This window comes from Entelurus aequoreus, linkage group LG15 (assembly GCF_033978785.1).
Source record: "Entelurus aequoreus isolate RoL-2023_Sb linkage group LG15, RoL_Eaeq_v1.1, whole genome shotgun sequence".
NCBI classification, from domain to species: Eukaryota; Metazoa; Chordata; class Actinopteri; order Syngnathiformes; family Syngnathidae; genus Entelurus; species Entelurus aequoreus.
In genome coordinates, this window is record NC_084745.1 from 11,010,422 (window position 1) to 11,036,727 (window position 26,306).

Sequence of the window (26,306 nt, forward strand, 5' to 3'; positions counted from 1 at the left end):
GGCATGTAAAGCAGAAGTCATGTGAGGACACGTGAACACCCCCCAAGCCCACCCCCACATTGACATTCCGCCGCAGTGGCGAGAATGTAAATGAGGACGGAGCCTACCGAGGAGTCTCTGGTGGGCGGAGCTTTGCGGCGTGAGAAAACAAGGCAAAGATTAGTCTATGAATATTTAATCGGCGCGACGTTCGGTGGGCTTTGAAACGCCGCTCGCCGCATTTGAATCGGTTTAATGTGCGGGAGGACGCCTCAGGTGAACGGCGGCGGGTCAATTCAGGAGAGTGGACTTTGAAGAGAGGCGGGGCATCGATCCTTTGTCTCGCCGCCACTTGGGCTCCTCTGGGACTCGCTTCATCGCCTTCAAATGAAAGCGGCGAGTCGAGTCAGGACACGAGGAGGCGGAGTCATGTGATTCCTGAAGTTTACTTCCAAAGCCTCTCTTATTTGGAGGGGGGGTTGTTTGTCACCTTTGACCTCTCTTCCTCTCCCAGTGCATTGTGGGTAGTGTCGCTGTGACATGCACGACCCATGATGCGCTGCGTCTGCAGGTGTTAAAGGCAGGTCATGACGGGGCGGAGAGGGGGGGGGAATAATGAGAGCGCCGCCTGCCGCTTCACAGGGCTTCAAACGCTCTCACAAGTCGACGGCAGTGGCGGAGCTGCTTATTCCCGGCGGACCCTGAACGCAGCATTGTGTGCATCTTTGAACCCGCTCACCCTGCGCTCGCATTTAGATCAGTGGGGTTACGCGGGGATGTCGGACGCGGCGGCCCCCGTTCGACGGCGCGCTGTCCTACATACGCCGCGTGGTGAACTTCACCTGAACTCTGAGGCCCCGCACGCACGTCCCCGCATTTTTGCTGCAGAACGGTACGTCCTCGCCAGCTTACCCGTGGGCAAAGTGGTCAGCTACCCACAATTCATTGCGTGCACGGCATCAAGAATGACACAAGGATCATCAGCCCCGTGACCCAGGTCAAAGACGAGCGAAGAAACGAAACAGGACAAGGTTTTGATGATTGATGATTGGTCGCTACGCTCGCCACATCACCTGCCAGAAAGACGTCCGCAGAGGGTCTCGCTCGGACTGAGACTGTTGTGGTAAAACCCGACTTCTTCACTCTAAAAACAATATGTGGCCTGACAGTCGTCAACACGTAGAAGAAAAGTGCACGCTCGGGACAATTTGACCTCTCGCATTTCATTTTGAAGGACAGGTCCCAGTCCTCTGAACGCACCGCATGGCGGCTGAGTGACAGAACCGGCGCTAGACTTCCACGAAACGCCGAGAGCGGACCCGTCTTTTCCTGACTGGCTAATGACTCCCCACGCTGGATGGCCGGCGGAGGAAAACACCTGAACAAATGACGGCCTTCCTGTCAGGTCTCAATCCCACCAGCTGGTGTTTGTAAGAAGGTAGAATGTCTCCCAGCATGCACTGTGCTCAAATCAACAAGGGGTTAGTCTGTTTAACTTTTACACTACTCTTTAGAGCAGGGGTCACCAACCTTTTTGAAAGCAAGAGCTACTTCTTGGGTACTGATTAATGCGAAGGGCTACCAGTTTGATACACACTTAAATAAATTGCCAAAAATAGCCAATTTGCTCAATTTACCTGTAACTCTATGTTATTATTAATAATTAATGATATTTACACTTAATTGAACGGTTTAAAAGAGGAGAAAACACGAAAAAAATGACAATTAAATTTTGAAACCTAGTTTATCTTCAATTTCGACTCTTTAAAATTCAAAATTCAAATGAAAAAAAGAAGAGAAAAACTAGCTAATTCGAATCTTTTTGAAAAAATTAAAAAAATAATTTATGGAACATCATTAGTAATTTTTCCTGATTAAGATTAATTTTAGAATTTTGATGACATGTTTTAATCAGGTTAAAATCCAATCTACACTTTGTTAGAATATATAACAAATTGGACCAAGCTATATTTCTAACAAAGACAAATCATTATTTCTTCTAGATTTTCCAGAACAAAAATTTTAAAAGAAATTCAAAAGACTTTGAAATAAGATTTAAATTAGATTCTACAGATTTTCTAGATTTGCCAGAATATTTTTTTTGAATTTTAATCATAATAAGTTTGAAAAAAATATTTCACAAATATTCTTCGTCGAAAAAACAGAAGCTAAAATGAAGAAATAAATTAAAATGTATTTATTATTCTTTACAATAAAAAAAATACATTTACTTGAACATTGATTTAAATTGTCAGAAAAGAAGAGGAAGGAATTTAAAAGGTAAAAAGGTATGTTTAAAAATCCTAAAATCATTTTTAAGGTTGTATTTTTATCTCTAAAATTGTCTTTCTGACAGTTATAAGAAGCAAAGTAAAAAAATTAATGAATTTATTTAAACAATCCAAGTCTTTAAAACATTTTCTTGGATTTTCAAATTCTATTTGAGTTTTGTCTCTCTTAGAATTAAAAATGTTGGGCAAAGCCAGACCAGCTTGCTAGTAAATAAATAAAATAAAAAAATAGAGGCAGCTCACTGGTAAGTGCTGCTATTTGAGCTATTTTTAGAACAGGCCAGTGGGCTACTCATCTGGTCCTTACGGGCTACCTGGTGCCCGCGGGCACCGCGTTGGTGACCCCTGCTTTAGAGCAAGGGTGTCCAAAGTGCAACCCGGGCAGCTAATTTTTTTAACGGCCCACGGCACATTCCGAAAATACTGTGACACAAAATAAAAAGAGCTAACAGGGGAAATGTGGCGAGAAAAAGTTGCAATGTCGACTCTTAATAACACAAATTTGCCACTCAGGCTGTTTTTTTTTTAAGTTGTCATTGCTCAAAAAATAATAATCAATTAAAACTAGGGATGTCCGATAATGGCTTTTTTGCCGATATCCGATATTCCGATATTGTCCAACTCTTAATTACCGATACCGATATCAACCGATACAGATATATACAGTCGTGGAATTAACACATTATTATGCCTAATTTGGACAACCAGGTATGGTGAAGATAAGGTCCTTTTAAAAAAAAATTATAAAATAAGATGAATAAATTAATTGATCTAGAGATTTAAGTGTTGGAAGTAAAAAATACAATTAAAAAATAGGACATATTAGACATTTTTATGAGTGGGCCCTTTTTGGATCCCAGGGAACTGTTAGTGAGATTTTTTTTCTAAAACTGTCATTACTCAAAAAATAATCATGAATATAAATCAATGTTTGGTTTGAATTATTGACCTACTTAAGGCTCCAAATACTTCACCTCATTTACTCCACTTCTGAAATGCTTTTGGGGGAAAATATTGCATATTTTGTGTTTTTTCCATCAAAAAACAAAGTTAACTATGACAAAAGGGACAAACAAAAAAGCCCAAAACATTTATAAACAAGTATAATCGACAAATAGAGCTGAAACTGATCTAAGGATTTAAGTGTTGAAAAAAAAAAGACTTACTCGACATTTTTATGAGTGGATCCCAGGTACCTTTTAGTGTGATGTTTTGTTTTTTTAAACATCACCATTGCTCCAAAATCAAAGTTGTTATGAATTATTGACCTAGTTAAGGGTCCAATTACTTCACATCATATATTCCATTTTGGGGAAAATATTGCATGTTTTGTGTTTTCCCCCCTAAGAAACAGGGTTTTCTTTGACAAAAAGGGCATTAAACACAACCCTAAACAATTATAAAATATATATAAGTGAAAAAAAGAATATTGTCATATGACTTACTTTTAAAACTTTCATGAAAGAGACCATATCGTGTCTCTGGGACATTTAACATTCACCAAACTTGAGGACAGCCCTAAGGGTTAAAAAAATATTTAATATGAAAACATTTGTTTTTTCAGTGTTTGGCCCTCAGTGGAAAAAGTATGGACACCCCTGCTTTAGAGTATATAGTAATCAGATTACATACTAATGTTTGGCCGTTTGTTTATGCATTAGCAGCATGTTAAGCCTGGAAATGATTGTCCAAGCCTTAGCAGGCAAAAGTAATAGAAGTCATATATTTGGAAATAATTTGGCTTTTCAATCATTCAAGTTTGATGCCACTGTGTGTTTGTGTGTATGACAATATGTGTCTTTGTGCCAGTACTGCCACCTAGTGGCGGACCTGATGAGGAACACTTACTGAACGCTCACGTGTGAGCAAAAGAAGTAAACAGGACGTGACGTAATTGCAGGCGGTCTTTAAAAACAACTCTGCAAATGTTAAGACGTTTTATCTACCGAACGTGACCTTCTTTTAGTATTGTAAAGCTAGAAAAGATAAAGAGTAAATGTAAAATAAAACTAAATAGTTGTATATTTTTTAGGTCAAACCAGTTTTCCGGATAGGACTAAAGATCGTTTCGAGAGATGACGTGTCACTCCGAACAAAATGTCTTCCTGTGGCTTGTATTTGGTGATGTCACGCCAAATTTCTTCCCTCTACAAAAACCTTCCCTCCCCCATTTACTTCTGTGGTCATGTTTCCTCTTACGTCATTGACAGCGATCGATAGCACTTCGGCTTTGACTGTCCGTCGCTGGAAGGATACTTTGTCTTTGACAGCTGCTGGAATCTGAAGAAATCGATTATTGTTTTTTTTTGTACAGGCGCGAAACAGGACAGTCGCGGGCAGGTTAAGGACCCCCGGCAACTTTGTGATTTTATTGGACGCAGCCCCGGAAGTAAATGGGGGAGGGAAAGTTTTTGTAGAGGGAAGAAATTTGGCGTGACAGCGACCAGGTTCTGAAACGCGGTCCGAGTGAGAGCTCATGTTATATAAGCGAATCTTCGAAGGCGCTGTTGCACTAACGACGAAACTGGAATGTTTAAATTGAAGATCTTTTAGAAATTGTCACGTCTTTATCACGTCCTCATCATCTTGCTGACTGACGCGAAGCTTCCACGGTGACTGAGGGCATACTTTACGATGTGCATCTTGTTTTATTCTGTCCAACTACACCAGCTTTGTTCGAAGCTAAGCGTTGTGACGTTGTCATGTTAGCATACTCGGCTAACGTCCACAAGGAACGAAGCACGAACTGAAAGTGAAAGTTCCGAAGGTTCTTCCTCCTCGGCGCCAGCAGACCCAGTCTTGCTGTCATGTAGGCAGGAAGACACTTTCAGCTTTTGTCTTTGTTGTTGTGTTTGCTAGGGCCTGTGACGTCACAGAGCGAATTTGTTTTAGTTTGTGTGTTTGTCGTCTTGTCTCAGCATGATGGCGGACCAGAACATAGCGGCCAAGCTAAAGAACCTGCTGAAACAGGAGAAGATCCAGTTATGGAAGCCACCTTACACTGATGACACTGAGCAGCCTGGACAGCAGCAACTCCAGGTGATTAAATGACTTGAAATATTATAATTCTACATTATTTTCAGTGTTGGGTTAGTTACTGAAAACCAGTAACTAGTTACAGTTACTAGTTACTTCATTTCAAAAGTAACTCAGTTACTTACACCAAAAAGTAATGCATTACTGTGAAAAGTAACTATTTAGTTACTTATTTTTCTTAAAGCTCCCATTAATGCCATTTTAGCCTTCATTTCAGTACTGTTATTGCACTGGAGAATAATACAATGTGTTGATCAACTTGACACACATTTGCATCACTGAACTCTGCTAAGCAATGTGGTCTACATACAACACACAATGACAAAGATATGTTACAAAGGCCAATTTGTTTCTAGCCAGAACTAATTGACAAAACTATTTTAAATAGCTGCGACATAACATACATAAGTAACAAACAGCATAATAACAGCATAGCTGTAAAGCAAGGAAGGCACACACTACATACACAAAGCCTAACCAGGCGTTTTTTCCTCAAGGAATTCCGACACAAAATCATGTCTGAAGCCCAGGAACACTCTACACATTTCCCCAGTTTTAGTTTAGAGCACATATGTCAGAGTCAAGGCCCGCGGGCCATATCCGGCCCGCGAGAAGGTTTTTTACGGCCCTTGGGATGATCTTGATTTATTATTAGAACCGGCCCGCAGACCGCAGATCTTTTACACGCACCAAGCGGATGCCGGTCCAAGGTTCCGAAAGGGGGCGAGCGGCCCGCCGGGACGCGCCTGCCGGCCGAAGGGCTGCAGCCCGGCCGTCAGTCGCGGAGCCCGCCGTGCCACGCGCGCCAAGGGGGCGGGCCGAAACCCGGCCCCGAGGCCCTGAGACTTCTGCTTTGTTTCCCCAAACCGCGCGTCACCGCCGGGCCCGCACCACCGTCGGGCTGCAGCCCGAGCGTCGGTGGCGGAACCCGTCATGTGCCGCGCGCGCCAAGCGGAGCGGGGGGGTCAAGCGGGCCGAAACCCGCAGGCCACCCCCTCACCACGAGGCCCTGAGACTTCTGCGTTTGACCCCTACGCGCGGCCCGTCGGGACGCGCCCGCCGTCAAGCCACGAGGGCCAGCCGTCGGGTCGCGGAGCCCGCCGTGCCACGCGCGCCAAGGGGCGGGCCGAAACCAGCGGGGGGTTTCGGGCACCCAACTCGCCTCCCTCCCACGGAGGGAGGAGGGGGGTTTAATGTGAACATTACTGTGCAATCACATATTTAGAGTTTTTACTCAATTCAAGTTTAAAAGTTAAAGTTTAATATTTGTTTTCACTGCATGTTACTTCTCCTTAAACAAAGTGTTGTTTTTGATTTATAGATTTTTGCACTTTATTTTATTGTATTTCAATTTAATTATATTTTAAAAATATTTCAGTTGAGTGGATGATAGAAAATTGCTATTATTGTTTTTTTCTTTGAAGTAAATTTAGCCCACTTTTGCTAAAATAGAAAATATAGGCTACTGATGGTGCCTTGAATACCGGTTTCTTTCATTTAATGTTCATGTTATGGGGATTTTTATATAAAGGAAATTTGTCTTTTGTGTCTGTTGAAAATTAAAGATTACTGACAGAGCCATAAGAAAATATTGCTTTATTTATCTGATCATATTGGAATATATTTGTTAGGTTTTCAGTAGGTTCAATTAGGTTCACTAGACTATATGCGTCATTTAAAAATTTTTCAATGAACATTCGAACAGTCCGGCCCTCGGCTTGTAGCTAAATTTTTTATTTGGCCCTCCGTCCATTTGACTTTGACACCCCTGGTTTAGAGATAAGGAAACATTGGCCTGGCCCACTAGGATCCCTCTTTATGTTTGTGAACTTTATAGTCTATACATTTAGAGTGATGTGATAATCAAACACTGTAGAAGTCTAGAATGAAAGAGTATATAAGAGAATTGACAGCAACGTTCTTTCTAAGGTGCGTGCCAGTGCAATTGCGCACTGCTCAAGCATCCTCTGCGCACGGCAAGTCTATGCCACGCACAAAATCAAATAAAAAAATGAGCGCATAACAATTTTCGACACACGGACACGACAGAGAAAACACTTTTCGTCATCCTTGTTCAAATATTGTAACGTCTGTCGAGACGTTTTGAGGACATGAATTCCATTTTCCACTTTACTTAGCAAAACTCTTTATTGTCGGCCATAAACACATCACCAAAACATTAGTAAAAAAAAAAGATATCTAGCAAAAGTGGTCATTTTCTGCAGTACAAACCAGACCAAAAGCAACTTTGTTAGATCAACAGCAGCCGCTCGCTCTTTCTCACTTGCGCCAACACATGCACATATGGCACTTAGCCAGTGATGCGTTTACAGCCACACAAAAAGTCGGACAACTCCAACACCACACATAAAGTGTCATTCCAGGTCGTTACTCTATGATTTAACAATCAAATGTGTGCTTATTCTAGTGTCATTTATTAGGAATCTTAATTTATAAATATTATTATTATAATATTATAATACTTGAATATTACCTGCATTGTCCTTTCCATCCTTACACTTTCCATCATTGTAACTGAGCTACTGTGCTGAACAATTTCCCTTGTGGGTCATTAAAGTTTGTCTAAGTCTAATTAATCATTAATGCTGTTAGTATATTAAATAAATACAAATAAAAATATATTTTTTACAAACAGGAAGTTGCAGGAATGTACACATGATCCCCTGCTTACATCTCATTGTGCAACATGTGAATGTTTTAACGGGAACTAAATGCAATGTCTGAAAGGGGTACAAATTATTTCCAAAGCAGGACCTCCACCCAGACAAACAATACAAGTACACAGTTCATGAAAAACAATATTTGTTTTTATTGTCATTGTAAGTGGGCCTAAACACTTATATTAGAAATGGAAATGACTGCTGTCATTTAATTATAATAATCAGAATCAGAATCAGATCAGAATCGTTTTATTGCCATTGTTTGAGAACGGGTTCACAAACTAGGAATTTTTCTTGGTGCAAACGTGCGACATAAAAACATAACACATATTTGGTAATAAAAAGAGCTGTAACTGAGCTATCAGATAGGCTTAGAAGGAATTCAAGGAGCTGCTGTTAGGAGTTATTGTTCATTTGCCTGATGGCCGAGGGGAAAAAACTGTTCAGGTGGCGGGAGGTGTGGGTCTGGATGGAGCGTAGTCTCCTGCCTGAGGGGAGAGGGGAGAATAGCGTGTGTCCAGGGTGAGAAGAGTCAGCTGTGATCCGACCCACACGCCTCCTGGTCCTGGAGGAGAACAAATCCTGGAGGGATGGGAGCTTGCAGCCAATCACCTTCTCAGCAGCACGTACGATGCGCTGCAGTCTATTCTTATCCTGGACTGTGGCGCCGGGGAACCACACTGTGATGGAGGAGGTCAGGATGGACTCTATGATGGCTGAGTAAAATTGCACCAGCATCTCGGTCGGCACCTTAAGTTTCCTCAGCTGCCGCAGGAAGTACATCCTCTGCTGGGCCTTCTTGATGAGGGAGCTGATGGTCAGCTCCCACTTGAGGTCCTGGGTGATGATGGTTCCCAAGAAACGGAAGGAGTCCACAATGGGGACGGGGGTGGGAGAGTCAATCAGGGTGAGGGGGGATGGTGGGGCTGTGACTTTCCTAAAGTCCATGATCATCTCCACTGTTTTCTGGGCGTTCAGCTCCAGGTTGTTGAGGCTGCACCAGGACGTCAGCCGGCCCACCTCTCTCCTGTAGGCGGACTCATCGCCATTCGAGATGAGCCCGATGAGGGTGGTGTCATCCACAAACTTGAGCAGTTTTACGGATTGGTGACTGGAGGTGCAGCAGTTTGTATACAGGGAAAAGAGCCAGGGGGAGAGTACACAGCCCTGAGGAGTACCAGTGTTTGTGGTTCGACTGTCCGAGACAATCTTCCCCAGCCGTACGTGCTGTCTTCGGTCTGTCAGGAAGTCATTAATCCAACTGCAGAGGCCGTCGGACACGCTGAGCTGGTAGAGCTTGTCTCGTAGCAGTCCAGAGAGGATGGTGTTGAAGGCAGAGCTGAAGTCCACAAACAGGATCCTAGCGTAGGTTCCTGGGGAGTCCAGATGCTCCAGGATTAAGTGGAGGGCCAGGTTCACTGCATCATCCACAGACCTGTTGGCTCTGTAGGCGAACTGCAGTGGGTCCAGGAGGGGGGCGGTGATGTCCTTGAGGTGGGGCAGGACCAAGCGCTCAAAGGACTTCATGACCACAGATGTCAGCGCGACCGGCCTGTAGTCATTTAGTCCTGTGATCCGTGCTTTCTTGGGGACAGGGACAATGGTAGAGGTCTTAAAGCAGGACGGCATGCGGCATAGCTCCAGAGAGGTGTTAAAAATGTCAGTGAAGACAGGAGCCAGCTGGTCCGCACAGTGTCTGAGAGTGGAGGGGGAGACACCATCCGGCCCGGGGGCCTTCCGCGTATTCAGCTTCAAGAACTGCCGGCGTACATCCTCTTCTTTGATGGAGAGGGTCTTTACAGTCTTATGATGTTTTTGGAGTCCTGTGATGTCATTGGAGTCCTTTGAGTCCTTTAACTCCTTTTATGAAGTGCTGGCATTGGTGGGGAGGGTGACGGTGGGGGGAGCATGGCTTTGATGAGCTGAAGGCCGTTCATGACGACAGTAATGTGTGTTGAGGCCCTGAGCGAGAGTCCGGTCATTCAGGGCCTGGGGGGTTTTGGGCTTATAGTTCGTAAGGGCCCTTAGACCTCTCCAAACTGCCGCAGAATCATTGGAGCGGAACTGTTCCTGTAGACTGTTAGAGTACACAGATTTAGCTTTCTCCACTTCCCTGGTGAAGTGGTACTTCGCTTCTCCACGCAGCCGCCTTCTTTTTGCGCAGCTGTCGGAGCTTGGGTGTGAACCAGGGCTTGTCGTTGTTATAACAAACCCTGGTGCGCGTTGGAATGATGCGCGCCTCATTGAACTGTATGTATGAGGTCACAGTGTCCGTATACTCGTCCAGATTGTTCGTGGCCGCTCCAATTGCCTCCCAGTCTGTCGTTTCCCAACAAGCACGCAACTCGTCCACAGACTCGGCGGTGAAACACTTAATGTTCCTCATAACAGGTTTAGCCAGTTTCAGTCTCTGTCTGTATGAAGGGATTAAGTGCACCATCACGTGATCTGATAGTCCAAGAGCAGCGCGCGGGACTGCATAATAAGAGAATGTTGTCTGTCTGTCTGTGTTGGCCCTGCGATGAGGTGGGGACTTGTCCAGGGTGTACCCCGTCTTCCGCCTGAATGCAGCTGAGATAGGCTCCAGCGACCCCGAAAGGGACAAGCGGTATAAAATGGATGGATGGATGGAGATTGAAGTTGTTATTTAGTCAGCTTTGGGACAGGTGTGCTGCTGGTGTAGCCACAGTGTGCACGTCTGATGTTGCTCACATGGGCTCCACTCAATGCTCAGGGAGTTTTTGCGTTTGCTCACACATGAACAATTAGAGGGAACATTGTTTGACAGCTTGTGTACCTTCAGTGCTGAATGATGAGCAGAGGCAGAGTTAATCCTTAAATGGTGGAGGGAAAGTGGCATCGGAGTCTCTGTCTCTCTTTACTAGCTACGTCGAAGCATGTTGCTTATGTAGCTTGTTTCAGCAGATTTGAATTGCTGTTTTGGGCAGTAGATGGGATCTTTGATCCAAAGCACAATTTACATTTAACTAAAATGTTATTTTCTTTGTGCTCGACAAAAGAAAAGTAGTGAAAATATCTCCATGTTAACAAACTCGACTGCAGTTCCGCCATGATCAGACACGCCCCTCTCTCCCTTCCTTCTCCACACTCACACTCACACGCAGAGCGCATGTCTCTCTTCTCCGGTTTGTGACACAAGAAGAATAAGAACTACGACACTGCAGCGTTTCGAAAAAACACACTTTATACTACATAAAAAGTAACGTAAAATAACGCAGTAACGCATAATGTAGTAACGGTAACTGAATTACTGAATATAAAAAATAACGCGTTAGATTACTAGTTACCGCCGAAACTAACGGCGTTACAGTAACGCGTTACAAAGTAACGCGTTAGTCCCAACACTGATTATTATACAGTGAATATGTTGATGTCAGCACAGGTGTCAGACCCAAGGCTGGGTCTGGCTCTCCACATCATTTGAAGTGGCCCGCCACATCATTTAAGTAGCTGCCACATCATTTTCACTGGCTCGCCACATAGTTTTACGTGGTCCGCCACATAGTTTTATTTGTGTGATCCGCCACATTATTTATGTGGCCTGCCACATAGTTTTATTTGTGTGATCCGCCACATTATTTATGTGGCCTGCCACATAGTTTTATTTGTGTGATCCGCCACATTATTTATGTGGCCTGCCACATAGTTTTTTTTGTTTGATCCGCCACTATATTTATGTGGCCTGCCACATAGTTTTATGTGATACGCCACATTATTTGTGGTCCGCCACGTAGTTTTTTGTGATCCACCACATAGTTTTTTTGTGATCCGCCATGTAGTTTTGCGTGGTCTGCCACCTTATTTATGTGGCCTGCCACATTATTTATGTGGCCTGCCACATAGTTTTATGTAATGTGCCACATTATTTATGTGGCTTGCCACATAGTTTTATTTGTGTGATCCGCCACATTATTTGTGTTCCGCCACGTAGTTTTATGTGATCTGCTACATAGTTTTTTTGTGATCCGCCATGTAGTTTTGCGTGGTCTGCCACAATATTTATGTGGCCTGCCACATAGTTTTATATGATGTGCCACATTATTTATGTGGCCTGCCACATAGTTTTATGTGATGTGCCACATTATTTATGTGGCCTGCCACATAGTTTTATGTGATGTGCCACATTATTTATGTGGCCTGCCACATAATTTTATGTAATGTGCCACATTATTTATGTGGCCTGCCACATAGTTTTATGTGATAAGTCACATTATTTATGTGGGTCCGCCACGTAGTTTTATGTGATCCACCACATAGTTTTTTGTGATCCGCCATGTAGTTTTGTGTGGTCTGCCACAATATTTATGTGGCCTGCCACATAGTTTTATGTGATGTGCGACATTATTTATGTAGCCTGCCACATTATTTAAGTGGCCTGCCACATAGTTTTATGTGATGCGCCACATTATTTACGTGGCCTGCCACATATTTTTATGTAATGTCCCACATTATTTATGTGGCCTGCCACATTATTTATGTGGCCTGCCACATAGTTTTATGTGATACGCCACATTATTTATGTGGGTCCGCCACGTAGTTTTATGTGATCCACCACATAGTTTTTTTGTGATCCGCCATGTAGTATTGTGTGGCCTGCCACAATATTTATGTGGCCTGCCACATAGTTTTATGTGATGTGCGACATTATTTATGTAGCCTGCCACATTATTTAAGTGGCCTGCCACATAGTTTTATGTGATGCGCCACATTATTTATGTGGTTTGCCACATAGTTTTGTTTGTATGATCCGCCACATTATTTATGTGGCTTGCCACATAGTTTTATTTGTATGATCCGCCACATTATTTATGTGGCTTGCCACATAGTTTTATTTGTGTGATCCGCCACATTATTTATGTGGTCCGCCACGTAGTTTTATTTGATCCGCTACGTCGTTTTTTTGTGATCCGCCATGTAGTTTTGCGTGGTCTGCCACATAGTTTTATGTGATGCGCCACATTATTTATGTGGTTTGCCACATAGTTTTATTTGTATGATCCGCCACATCATTTATGTGGCTTGCCACATAGTTTTATGTGATACACCACATTATTTATGTGTTTTATGTGATCCGCTACGTAGTTTTTTTGTGATCCGCCATGTAGTTTTGCGTGGTCTGCCACATTATTTATGTGGCACCCCACATAGTTTTATGTGATCCGCCATGTAATTTTATGTGATCCGCTACATTATTTATGTGATCCGCCACATAGTTTTTTTGAGATCCGCCATGTAGTTTTATGTGATCCACCACATTATTTATGTAACCCGCCACATTATTTATACAGGCCGCCACAGTTTTGTGTGATCCGCCATGTAGATTTATGTGATCCACCACAATATTTATGTGGCCTGCTATATAGTTTTATGTGATCCGCATCATTTATGTAGCTGCCACATAATTTAAGTAGCTGCCACATAGTTTTACCTGGCCTGCCACATAATTTTTACTGGCTCGCCACGTAGTTTTATGTGGTCCGCCACATAGTTTTATGTGTGTGATCCGCCACATTATTTATGTGGCCTGCCACATAGTTTTATGTGATGCGCCACATTTTTTATGTGGCCTGCCACATAGTTTTATGTGATGCGCTACATTATTTATGTGGTCCGCCATGTAGTTTTATGTGATCCGCCACATAGTTTTTTTGTGATCCGCCATGTAGTTTTGCGTGATCTGCCACATTATTTATACATGCATAATTTTCAGTGGTTAGCTGCGTCATTAAAGTGGCCTGCGAAAGCCTGGAAATAATAAAGCACTTTCTGGCTAACTATTATTGTTGTTTGAATTTTGCATATGTTCTCCACATGTTAACATGATCCGATCACACAACAAGACTTTGAAAGCATTTTGTTTGGTTATCAAAAATAAATAGTGAAATATATGCTTGTCACCTGTCCATCAATCTGTCCATGAAAAATAAAATGATACAAAATAATTGTGTAACCAGGCTTTTATGTGTATATTCACCGTTGCAGCACTCTACAAAACCAGTTTTATTTCCGCACAGCTGGAGACTGCCGTTGCATTTATTGTCCAGCAGAGGGCGCACTAACATGGGGAGGCGTCAACAATGTGAACTAACTTTTGTCATGTGATGTCATTCAATGCGTTTTAATGATCTGATCCTTCATGTTTCAGGTGCTGGCAGAACAATACGCCCCCCTGCTGGGTCTGCCTGTGTCTGAGGTAGGGGGCGCTCTGGAGTCCATCCGTCTCCAGGCGGTGAAGAGAGGAAAAAGAAACCAAACCTTCCGAGAAACCAACGTCGCTACGCTGGAGCTCCTCCTGCCTCGAGACTGCAAGAAGGCGTCGGCGAGCGGCAAGTCCAAGAGCTTCTTGGAGACCAAGCTGGACGTGTCGGCCCAGGAGCTGATGGACAGGTAGAGGACGCCGGCAAGATGGCGGGCTCACGCAACGATGATCTAACCGCTGTGATGTGCCACAGGATCGCGGAGGAGTTTGACCTCAAGTCCTTCAAACTGATCCTCAACGGCAAAACCTTGAATGCGGGTGAGCGGGGACGAGCGCCGTGGGCGGGGTGGGGTCTCTCCCGTGCGCTGAGGGTCTCCTGTGTGCCTTCAGCCCAGCATCTGGACCAGCAGGACGTGAAGAACCACAGCAAGATCATGGTGCTGAAGGTGAGCGACGCCGAGTTCGTGCAGCAGGCCAGCGAGGAGGCCGACAAAGTCAAGAACCAGAACGAGAGCCTGCAGCGGACCCACCGAGGGTTCCAGATCCTGTCGGAGAGAGGTAGGAACCCACTCCGCCTTCCGCTCTCTGCATAGAACCTTCTGGAATGTTGGGTTGTGTGTCTGCTGTCAGACGGCACTGATGACCTTGACACGACGCCCTTCCTGGAGGTGGCTGACCAGAAGGGGAACCCTCTCAAGATCCCTCACAAGGAGAAGAAGGTAGGCGGGGACTTCCAGGCAAGCTAAAGATCCAATACCTGCTGGCAGGGACTCGCAAACTGTATCTAGTGGTACGCCAATAATCACCTAATTAGATGTACAAACACAGTGTTACTATTCAAACTGTGTGTAATGTTACAGTGGTCATATATACTTGTTAAATAAAACCTCAGCCTTGTTTTAAATGAATACTTGGGCCGACTACGCTACTGCTTTATAATGTGGGTAATTTTAGTGGAATTAGGAGCTTCCCTGTGGTGGTACTCTCTGAAAAGTGTGTGTGTGTGTTCTGGCAATGCTTACTTAATGGGGACATCGCTCTGTTTACACAGTCACCTTTAGGGGACCTCTGACGGTATGGGGACAAAAAAACAGGTCCCCTAAAGGGAAACCTTTTTAAATGATAGTCAGATCCATTCTGAAGATGCCTAAGTGATTTTAAAACTTTGGCCCATAAAACATGTTTACTGGTTAGCAGTGTTGGGTTAGTTACTGAAAACCAGTAACTAGTTACAATTACTAGTTACTTTATTTCAAAAGTAACTCAGTTACTAACTCAGTTACTTACACCAAAAAGTAATGCGTTACTGTGAAAAGTAATTATTTAGTTACTTCTTTTTTTCCCCCTTTTTTTAAGGCTCCCATTAATGCCCTTTTAGCCTTCATTTCAGTGCTGTTATTGCACTAGAGAATAATACCATCTGTTGATCAACTTGACATGCATTTGCATCACTGAACTCAGAAAGCAATGTGGTCTACATACAACACACAAACAATGTGGTCTACATACAACACACAAACAATGAGGTCTACATACAACACACAATGTGGTCTACATACAACACACAAACAATGTGAAGTGAAGTGAATTACATTTATATAGCGCTTTTTCTCAAGTGACTCAAAGCGCTTTACATAGTGAAACCCAATATCTAAGTTACATTCAAACCAGTGTGGGTGGCACTGGGAGCAGGTGGGTAAAGTGTCTTGCCCAAGGACACAACGGCAGTGACTAGGATGGCGGAAGCGGGGATCGAACCTGCAACCCTCAAGTTGCTGGCACGGCCGCTCTACCAACCGAGCTATACCGCCCCCGTGGTCTACATACAACACACAAACAATGTGGTCTACATACAACACACAAACAATGTGGTCTACATACAACACACAAACAATGTGGTCTACATACAACACACAAACAATGTGGTCTACATACAACACACAAACAATGTGGTCTACATACAACACACAAACAATGTGGTCTACATACAACACACAAACAATGTGGTCTACATACAACACACAAACAATGTGGTCTACATACAACACACAAACAATGTGGTCTACATACAACACACAAACAATGTGGTCTACATACAACACACAAACAATGTGGTCTACATACAACACACAAACAATGTGGTCTACATACAACACACAAACAATGTGGTCTACATACAACACACAAACAATGTGGTCTACATACAACACACAAAGACAAAGCTATGTTTCCAAGGGCCAATTTATTTCAGGCCAGAAAAAATTAACAAAACTATTTTAAATAGCTGCAACATAATGGCACTTTAACTTTAACTCTAAGTAGATAGGATCTTTGATCCAAGACACAACTTACATTTAACTAAAATGTTATTTTCTTTGTGCTCGACAAAAGAAAAGTATTGAGAATGTCTCCATGTTAAAAAACTCGACTTCTGGCTTCGCCATGATGTCTTGTTAGTTGTTATGAGAGTAGCGTATGTGTGTGTGTGTGTGTGTGTGGCCCTTTAAGATATGACAGCATGAGAGGTGAGTGACGTCAGTGAGTGAGTGGGCGAGAGAGGTGAGGGAGCGGCGACAGTGAGTGCGTGTAGGTGCTCTAGCTTGGTGGATGGCTGCGTGCAATAAAGTCACAAAGTTGCAACAAACCGCCGGGCTCGTCATTCACCCTCAGCTGTAAAGACCCTCTTCCGGGTAAAGTGAAGGTTGTTAGACCCGAAGTACGGCTCTGGAGGAACGTCTTCCCTGCGGGGAGGCGTGCTTTCTGTGGGTGGGGGAAAGCACGCCTCTTCTTTTCCACCGGAGCGCTCCAATAAAACACACTCAGATCTTCAGTTTGTAGCCGATACTACATACAAATAACGTAAAATAACGTAAAATAACGCATCATGCAGTAACGGTAACTGAGTTACTGTATATAAAAAAATAACGCGTTAGATTACTAGTTACCGCCAAAACTAACGGCGTTACAGTAACGCGTTAGTCCCAACACTGCTGGTTAGTTTCTTTTCATTCAGAATTTTCCATCCTTCTATATATGGTAGTTGGAGTTGCAGACAACTTCATTACTGCTAAACAGCAGTTTTCAGTCATGTCACAGAAGATGCAGGATTTGCTTTAACATTTAAGTAGTGAAACTTCCTATAAGAGGACAGCTGTAGTGCTGTATTCTGACCATCATGTCATATTTCATTTGAACTTTTTTTTTTTTTTTTTTTTTTTAAATGGTCCTCAGTAGTCACGTACAAATTTGTGTGAATTATGGAAAATTATTTAAATTTGGTCCCCATGAACCATATTAAAGGCCTACTGAAATGATTTTTTTTAATTTAAACCGGGATAGCAGATCTATTCTATGTGTCATACTTGATCATTTCGCGATATTGCCATATTTTTGCTGAAAGGATTTAGTATAGAACAACGACGATAAAGATTGCAACTTTTGGTATCTGATAAAAAAAAAGGCTTGCCCCTACCGGAAGTAGCGTGACGTAGTCAGTTGAACATATACGCAAAGTTCCCTATTGTTTACAATGATGGCCGCATGAAGTGAGAGAGATTCGGACCGAGAAAGCGACAATTTCCCCATTAATTTGAGCGAGGATGAAAGATTTGTGGATGAGTAAAGTGCAAGTGAAGGACTAGTGGGGAGTTGAAGCTATTCAGATAGGGAAGATGCTGTGAGAGCCGGGGGTGACCTGATATTCAGCTGGGAATGACTACAACAGTAAATAAACACAAGACATATATATACTCTATTAGCCACAACACAACCAGGCTTATATTTAATATGCCACAAATTAATCCTGCATAAAAACACCTGCGTGTTTGTTACGCTAGCTCCTAGCTCCTCTGCTAGCTCCTAGCTCCATAGAACACGCCAATACAATTCAAACACCTGATCAACACACACAATCACTCAGCCCAAAAGACCGTTCACCTAACCCAAGGTTCATAAAGCTTATATATTTTTAAAAAGTTACGTACGTGACGCGCACATACGGTCAAGCTATCAAATGTTTAGCAGCCAAGGCTGCATACTCACGGTACCTGATATTCAGCTGGGAATGACTACAACAGTAAATAAACACAAGACATATATATACTCTATTAGCCACAACACAACCAGGCTTATATTTAATATGCCACAAATTAATCCTGCATAAAAACACCTGCGTGTTTGTTATGCTAGCTCCTAGCTCCTATGCTAGCTCCTAGCTCCATAGAACACGCCAATACAATTCAAACACCTGATCAACACACACAATCACTCAGCCCAAAAGACCGTTCACCTAACCCAAGGTTCATAAAGCTTATATATTTTTAAAAAGTTACGTACATACGCAAAAAAAAGTTGCGCACATACGGTCAAGCGATCAAATGTTTAGAAGCCAAAGCTGCATACTCACAGTAGCACGTCTGCGTCTTTGTCATCCAAATCAAAGTAATCCTGGTAAGAGTCTGTGTTGTCCCAGTTCTCTACAGGCGTCTGTGTATCCAAGTCAAAAGTCCTCCTGGTTAGAGTCTCTGTTATCCGAGTTCTTCCATCTTGACTGCATCTTTCGGGAATGTAAACAAAGAAGCGCCGGCTGTGTACTGTTGTTGCTGACTACGTTCGAAAAATACGTCCATTTCGCACCGACAACTTTCTTCTTTGCTTGCTCAGCTTCCTTTTCCATAATGCAATGAACATGATTGCAACAGATTCACGAACACAGATGTCCGGAATACTGTGGAATTATGAAATGAAAACAGAGCTTTTTCGTATTGGCTTCAATGTGGAAGGCATACCCGTGTTCGCCGGTCTAGGTCACGCGCATACGTCATCCTCAGAGGCGTTTCGAACCGGAAGTTTAGCGGCAAATTTAAAATGTCACTATATAAGTTAACCCGGCCGTATTGGCATGTGTTATAATGTTAAGATTTCATCATTGATATATAAACTATCAGACTGCGTGGTCGGTAGTAGTGGCTTTCAGTAGGCCTTTAAGTCTTTTTCCCCAGGGTCCCCAGTAAGAATGATCAGCACATTACTTCATCAATCCAGAGATTTAAAGACGTGTATGAGCTAACTGGCCAGTGGCCATTTTACACCATTTTTTTATGCCTCCACAACCTGTAGAAAGGGTGGTCCCCACAAGTCATGATCAAAAACTTGGTCCCCATTCCAAATGATAACCTGTGTGTGTGTGTGTGTGTGTGTGTGTGTGTGTGTGTGTGTGTGTGTAGGCACTGATTGTGGCCATGGGCTTCCATGAGAAGGGGCGTGCCCTCATGAAGAGGAAGTGTCATGACGACGCTCTGTGTCATCTACTGCAGGCAGACCATCACTTCAGGTGTGGACACCCCCATGATGGTGATGATGGTCTGCAAAGTGATGCTCAAAATGTGTGTGTGTGTGTGTGCAGTCAGTGCGGCTCCACGCTGCTGGGCTCGGTGGACAACTACGGCGTCCTGCAGCTGGACATCGTGTGGTGCTACCAGGCCCTGGAGGCGCTGTCCTGCCTGGACGACGGGCGTGCGCGTCTGCTGCGCGCCGAGGACTGCTTCCTGCGATGTTACGGCGAGCAGCAGCAGCGGCTGCTCATGATCAAGGTGGGCGTCGCTTATCACCGCGTGTGGTCTTCTCTGACACCTTGGCGTGCGTCTCCAGGGCAACACGGGCAGGGAGGAGGCGCTGTTTCTCCGCCTGTACCTCCTGCAGAGTCTGCTGTCCTTCGTCGAGGGCAACGACCTTCAAGCCCAGGAGCTGCTCGCTAAAGTAGGAAGTTATTTTCTTCTCTTCACGTCGTCCAATGCGCGGTAGCCTTGTTAGCCGTTTTTAGCAAGTTGTCAAGTTTGTAATGATTGGAATCATGTCCAAAATATGACCTTCTTAGCTGGAACGTTTCTGTGTGCCTGTAGCTTTAATGCTAATGAGCTGTGGACGAGGTCACACAACATGAAGAGTGGGACCGCCGAACACAAACGTTGCCACATGCTAACATTACAGGGATATTTTAACAGGAGCATCATGCTAGGTTATTATATTTGCTGAAGAAACAACTAAATTGTTAACGTTCTACAGCAGAAGAAGGTAAATGAGCAGGCAAACCTGGCTAAGTGAACTATAGTATTGAGTAGGTAAATAGGCAGAAGAGGATAAAAAGAAGGTAAACCTAGGTTATACGTGGTTTTAAGTAGGGAAACAAAGGAAGAAGAAGGTACAAAGTAGATAAACACACAGTAGGTAAAACATGGTATTAAGTAGGCCATAAGTAAAATATTATATAGACTAGGTAAACGTAGTTAGAAGAGGGTAAACGGGCAGAAGAATGTAAAAAGGAAATAAACGGGCAGAAGAGGCTAAAAAGTAGGTGAAATGTGGTATTTAGAAGGTAAACAAGTATGTAATCATACAGTCAGTAAAACATCGTATTAAGTAAGTAAACATAAGTAGATTACATAGAACAGGTGAAAGAGGATATTTAGTGGGTAAACATAGGTGGAAGAGGGTAAAAAGAAGGCAAACAAAGGTAGAAGGTCAAAAGTTGAAGGTAAGAAGTAGGTAGACATAAGTAGAACATGGTAAAAAGTAGGTAAACAAAAGTAGAAGAAGGTAAACAGGTGGAAGGTAAGAAGTAGGTAGACATAAGTAGAACATGGTAAAAAGTAGGTAAACAAAATTAGAAGGTAAAAAGTAGGTAAACAAAAGTAGGCGGTAAAAAGTAGGTAAACAGAGGTTGAAGAAGGTAAAAAAAAGTAGGTAAACATGAGTAGAAGGTAAAATGTACAAAGGTAGAAAAAGGTAAAAAGTAGGTAAACAAAGGTAAAAAGTAGGTAAACAAAAGTTGAAGGTAATAAGTAGGTAAACAAAGGTTGAAGAAGGTAAAAAAGTAGGTAAACATGAGTAGAAGGTAAAATGTACAAAGGTAGAAAAAGGTAAACAAAGGTAAAAATTAGGTAAACAAAAGTTGAAGGTAATAAGTAGGTAAACAAAGGTTGAATAAGGTCAAAAAGTAGGTAAACATAAGTAGAAGAAGGTAAAATGTACAAAGGTATAAAAAGGTAAAAAGTAGGTAAACAAAAGGTAGAAAAAGGTAAAAAGTATGTAAACAAAGGTTGAAGAAGGTAAAAAAGTAGGTAAACATGAGTAGAATGTAAAATTTACAAAGGTAGAAAAAGGTAAAAAGTAGGTAAACAAAAGTAGAAGGTAAAAAGTAGGTAAACAAAGGTTGAAGAAGGTAAAAAAGTAGGTAAACATAAGTAGAAGGTAAAATGTACAAAGGTATAAAAAGGTAAAAAGTAGGTAAACAAAGGTAGAAAAGGTAAAAAGTAGGTAAACAAAGGTTGAAGAAAGTAAAAAAGTAAGTAAACATGAGTAGAATGTAAAATGTACAAAGGTAGAAAAAGGTAAAAAGTAGGTAAACAAAAGTAGAAGGTAAAAAGTAGGTAAATAAAGGTTGAAGAAGGTAAAAAAGTAGGTAAACATAAGTAGAGAAGGTAAAATGTACAAAGGTATAAAAGGTAAAAAGTAGGTAAACAAAGGTAGAAGAAGGTAAACATAAGTAGTGAAGTGAAGTATATTTATATTGCGCTTTTCTCTAGTGACTCAAAGCGCTTTTACATAGTGAATCCCAATATCTAAGTTACTTTTAAAGCAGTGTGGGTGGCACTGGGAGCAGGTGGGTAAAGAGTCTTGCCCAAGGACACAACGGCAGTGACTAGGATGGCGGAAGCGGAGATCGAACCAAGTAAATGGTAAAAAGTAGGTAAACAAAGGCAGAAGAAGGTAAACCGAGGTGGAAGAGTGTAAAAGACTTATATATTTTCATACAATGCAAACATTAAAAATAGATGATCATGTTAGTGCTCATAAGATCTTTAAAAGTCCCTTTTGCATATTTGGCGACTTTTTAATGTGCGTGTGCGTGCGTCAGGTGGAGTCTTTGTACGGACGTTTGTGTCCCGACTCGGACAAAATGACGGAGCTGATGCTGCTCGGCTTCAGCGAGAGAGAAGCTCGACTCAGTCTCAGGGCGTGTCAGGGCGACGTGCACGAGGCCGCCATGCTCATCAGCAATCAGAGACAGGTAAAAAATAAAAATAAAAAAGACAGGTACCCACGACGACAACAAGGTTTATACCTGAGTCAAAAACAAAGAAGTGTCATCAGCTGTTTCTCGTTTCCGCGGCAACCAGGAGCGCGAGGAGCTGAAGCACAGGGAGCGTCAGAAGAGGAAGAACATGATGGCGGGCATCTCCGTCCTCACAGAGGCGGGCTACTCCAAGAAGGACGCGGCCAGGGCGCTGCAACAAGCCAGCGGAAACGTGGACAAAGCCTTTGCAGTGAGCACGGTTACTTCAAGTGTCTTCAATAGTGTGGGACAACACAATACTCTTGTTGTATTTTTGTTTGTTTGTTTGTGGTGGTCAGATCCTGCTGGACGCCAGCCAGGCGCCTCCGGAGTCAAATACCGACAGAGAAGAGACCGTCAGTCCAGAATCGCTCGAGCAGGTATGTGATCGCAATCAATCAATCAATCGATGGATCAATGTGTTGAAGGACGCTCCGTGTGTGCAGATGCTGTATTTGGGCTTCGAGAGGACGGAGGCCGAGATGGCGCTCGTGTTGACGGGCGGAGACGTCCAATTAGCGACGCAGCTCCTCTTGGACAATCAGGGCGTGGTCCCCGCCAGCGCCACGCCCCCTTCGGAGGAGGAGCCCAGCACGTCGTCCAGCTCGACAGGTACGCCCTTCCCTCCCTCCATGCCGCGCCAATGATTGACAGGCGTCCGTTTGCAGACGACAGTGAGCTGGTCAACGAGGTCCTCGAGGACATTTCCCGCCACGAGGACGACTACTTGGACCTGACTCTGGAGGAGGAGAGCCGGCTCATCGCCACCATCAAAAACTACCTGAGCCGGGAGAGCTCACAGTCGGTCTCACGGGAATCTTTGGGCACCTAACGATCCGATCCAATTCCTGGGGTGACGATTCAATTCAGAATCGATTCTGGATTTAACACGATTATTTGGTATAATAATTATAATGAAAACTATTTCAAAACAGGTTACGGGTTAAAAAAAAAGCTATTTCTGGTTGCATGGAGATGGCTTAAAACATTAATTTTTCTTTCAAATGCACTATAAGACGCACCGGATTATAAGGCGCACCTTCAATGAATGGCCTATTTTGAAACTTTGTTCATATATAAGGCGCACCGCATTATAAGGCGCACCTTCAATGAATGGCCTATTTTGAAACTTTGTTCATATATAAGGCGCACCGCATTATAAGGCGCATAGAATAGACACTACAGTAGAGGCTGGGGTTACGTTATGCATTCCGTAGTTGCGAGACCTGTTGTGGCTCAATATTGGTCCACATATAAGGCGCAGCGGATTATGAGGCGCACTGTCAGCTTTTGAGAAAATTGGAGGTTTTTAGGTGCGCCTTATAGTGCGGAAAATACGGTGTATGTATGAAGAAATATAATTTTATAAGAATCAATAAAAAATGTATTCTTATAAAAAATATATATTTTAAAGTATTGATTCTTATAAAAATATACGTATATTTTTTTTAATTGATTCTTACAAGAAATATATATGTATATTGTCAACAAAGAAATGTACATACATTTTTTTTTATAAGAATCAATTATAAAAATATATATATTTCTAATAAATACAAATATATTTTTTAAAAGAGAAAACTAATTTGAAAATGTTTTTTAATTATTTTTTTATTTAAATTGATTTTTGAAACTTATGAATCGATTTTTCTCGTTCACCCCTACTGGTTGGTGAGTATTGATGATTAAGTTTATTGTGTGAAGTTTGTGCAGCAAACTGGGGGGGGTTCGGTACTTTTGTTTCCATGGCAACGCCAAGCGATTGATAATAAAGGGCGACGATGTCATCTTTTGTGAAAGGAAGTGACGTCTCACCAAGGACAATATCAGACTTTTATTGTGGTGAAGGCGCTGGACTTCCTGCTGGTGAGTCGATGGCTGAGGATTGACTGAAAAGCACGCAGGAAGTGTTTGGATTTGAAAAGAAAAAAGTTTAATGGTTGTTGTCTGCGTCTAGAAGTAGTTGACCACTCGGCGGATGGACTGGATGTTTGGGTTCTGGGCCTGCCACTCGTTGTGACTGGTGTACTGGCCGCGCTCCACCACGTACATGCGGCCTCGGAAGTTGGGCTCCTCGTACATCACCCAGCTGCACACAAGACGACAATCACGTGACCGTGTGTGTGTGTGTGGTATTTCTACCCTTCTTGAGACACCAACAAGGAAAAGTAGCTTCCATATGAGGAGGTGTGAACAAGTGATGACATAAATCATGGTCCCAATAACATTGCATTTAATAGAGAATGTCTCATTTGCACCCCCTGCTGGTGAAATCTATCAAAATGAGGGTGGTCCCAATAAGGAGGGATTTTTCAAATTGACTGTGTGTTGCTTTTAAAAGTGCTCCCCCTCTGGTCAACATGTGAAATGACAAGTGTGTGTAAAAAATTTGAAATGCGCCCCCTTTGACCGAAATTAATAAAAAATAAAATGTATATAGAGACATACTGTAATAACTTAAAAGTAAATAATGAAGATTAAAAATAAATTACAAACAAAAAAAATACTAAAAATAAATTCACTAAAAGCAGTCTTTTTCTCACAATGTGTTGACTTTTTTTTCTTATAAAATTGGGAACAATTTCTCACATGTTTCTGTAACATTGCAATATTTTCTCGTAAAATTATTACTTTTTAGTGCACAATGGTGACATTTGTCATATAAAATTCTGACTTATCACAATATTGCCAATTTTTTTGTTGTTCTTGTAAAACTGACATTTTTTGAGAACAATTCCGATTATTATTACAATATTGCCAACGTTTGAAAGTTTTCTCATAAAACTGTGACTCATGTCGAGTAAAATTTCGACTTTTCATAAAATTGGCAACATTTTAAGCTTTTCTTATAAAATTGCGACTGTCATTGAGTAAAATTCCAACTTTTATTATAACGTTGCACATTTGTCTTGCAAAATTTTGACTTGCGCTGAGTAAAATGTCGACTTTTATTATAACACTGCCAAAATTCCAAGTCTTTCTTGTGAAATTGTGACCTTTTTCTTGTAAAATTCCAACTCATTTTTCACAACAAGCTTTTTTTTTATATTTGCATAGTATGTATATATTATTAATGTTGTAAATACAAATCTTTATATATCTAGAAAGGGGTGGTCTTAAAGAGGTAGGCATTTTTCGGATGTCTCAAGAAGGTAACAAATGCAAGAGTGTGTGTGTGTGTGTGTGTGTGTGTGTGTGTACTCACGCGCCGTCTCCGTACACCTTGACGGAGTTGATGCAGTTCTTGGACAGGCCGCGGCTCTGCAGGAAGGGACAGTCGTCACAGATGTCCACGCTCTGGCCGGAGAAGTTGCAGCCCTCAAAGATCTCGATGCGATAATGTTCTCCGTGCTGCAGGAATACAAAAGAACCGCCTGAGAACCCGCCGCCGTTCATGTCGCGTGGGACGTTTGGGCCGTTACCATGCGGACGGGCTTGCAGGAGCCCATGTGGTCGTTGTGGGAGTTCCACCTCTGGAACTCTGGGTACTCGCCGTGTTCCAGGATGTACTGCTGGCCCTTGAAGTCGGGATGGTCGAAGCAGATCCAGGCGCCGCTCTCCACGCGGATGGAGTTGACTCTGACCCGAGACCGGACATGTCAGCACCAAACCACGCGCTTCTCTCTCAGCCCTCACCTGTTCATGAAGCCACGATCCTGGAAGTTGTCGCAGTCACCTCTGACCTCCAGCTTCCTGCCGGTGAAGCACTTCCCCTCGAAGAAGGTGATCTAGGAGCGCAGAGTCAGTGATTGTGATGGACTGAAGGAGGGAGGGGGGGGGGGGGAGGGAGTGGGTGGGACTCACCTTTCCGGAATACTGCGACATGTTGTCCACTGGATGTTGTCCAAGCACGAGCGCACGCACAGTAACCGGGAAAAAGTTGGACACCTCAATTTATACGGGAGAGGAGGACAAAAAGAACAAAAGGGAGGCCGTGCCGACTCTGCGCTTTCCGCCATCCTGATGCGTCCGCACATTCTCACCGT

General features: G+C 43.0%; 2 protein-coding genes across 6 annotated transcripts; one reads left to right on the forward strand and one right to left on the reverse strand.

Annotated features, from left to right (window-relative positions):
- The first annotated feature begins 624 nt into the window (after nt 1-624).
- nub1 (negative regulator of ubiquitin-like proteins 1) lies at nt 625-25,219 on the forward strand. Of its 5 annotated transcripts, XM_062020841.1 has the most exons (15): nt 625-1,102; nt 1,214-1,417; nt 5,189-5,309; nt 14,154-14,395; nt 14,461-14,525; nt 14,598-14,765; nt 14,838-14,926; nt 19,433-19,539; nt 19,612-19,798; nt 19,857-19,964; nt 22,123-22,275; nt 22,385-22,531; nt 22,620-22,700; nt 22,767-22,932; nt 22,989-25,219. In XM_062020841.1, the coding sequence occupies exons 3-15, from the start codon at nt 5,190-5,192 to the stop codon at nt 23,150-23,152; spliced, it is 1,797 nt and encodes a 598-aa protein (XP_061876825.1). In that variant the 5' UTR covers nt 625-1,102; nt 1,214-1,417; nt 5,189; the 3' UTR covers nt 23,153-25,219. The 5 variants fall into 5 exon arrangements, with proteins under 5 accessions (XP_061876825.1, XP_061876826.1, XP_061876824.1 ...); XM_062020842.1 differs by having other exon boundaries at nt 625-1,417; XM_062020840.1 differs by lacking the exons at nt 625-1,102; nt 1,214-1,417 and adding an exon at nt 4,594-5,079.
- crygn2 (crystallin, gamma N2) lies at nt 24,231-26,267 on the reverse strand. The gene is made up of 5 exons (XM_062020849.1): nt 26,125-26,267; nt 25,957-26,048; nt 25,743-25,899; nt 25,526-25,671; nt 24,231-24,409 (listed from the first exon to the last, which is right to left on the reverse strand). Exons 1-5 carry the CDS (start codon nt 26,143-26,145, stop codon nt 24,274-24,276), a joined length of 552 nt encoding a protein of 183 aa, XP_061876833.1. The 5' UTR covers nt 26,146-26,267; the 3' UTR covers nt 24,231-24,273.
- Between the last annotated feature and the right edge of the window lie 39 nt (nt 26,268-26,306).

Bases quoted from the DNA above. Each gene is read 5' to 3' on its own strand.
- nub1 (XM_062020842.1), top strand. From the start codon at position 5,190: ATGATGGCGGACCAGAACATAGCGGCCAAGCTAAAGAACCTGCTGAAA. The intron at 14,526-14,597 runs GTGAGCGGGGAC...GTGTGCCTTCAG, and splicing joins CGGCAAAACCTTGAATGCGG to CCCAGCATCTGGACCAGCAG. The intron at 14,766-14,837 runs GTAGGAACCCAC...GTCTGCTGTCAG, and splicing joins CCAGATCCTGTCGGAGAGAG to ACGGCACTGATGACCTTGAC.
- crygn2 (XM_062020849.1), bottom strand. From the start codon at position 26,145: ATGTCGCAGTATTCCGGAAAG. The intron at 26,049-26,124 runs GTGAGTCCCACC...CTGCGCTCCTAG, and splicing joins TGTCGCAGTATTCCGGAAAG to ATCACCTTCTTCGAGGGGAA. The intron at 25,672-25,742 runs GTAACGGCCCAA...GTATTCCTGCAG, and splicing joins CCTGCAAGCCCGTCCGCATG to CACGGAGAACATTATCGCAT.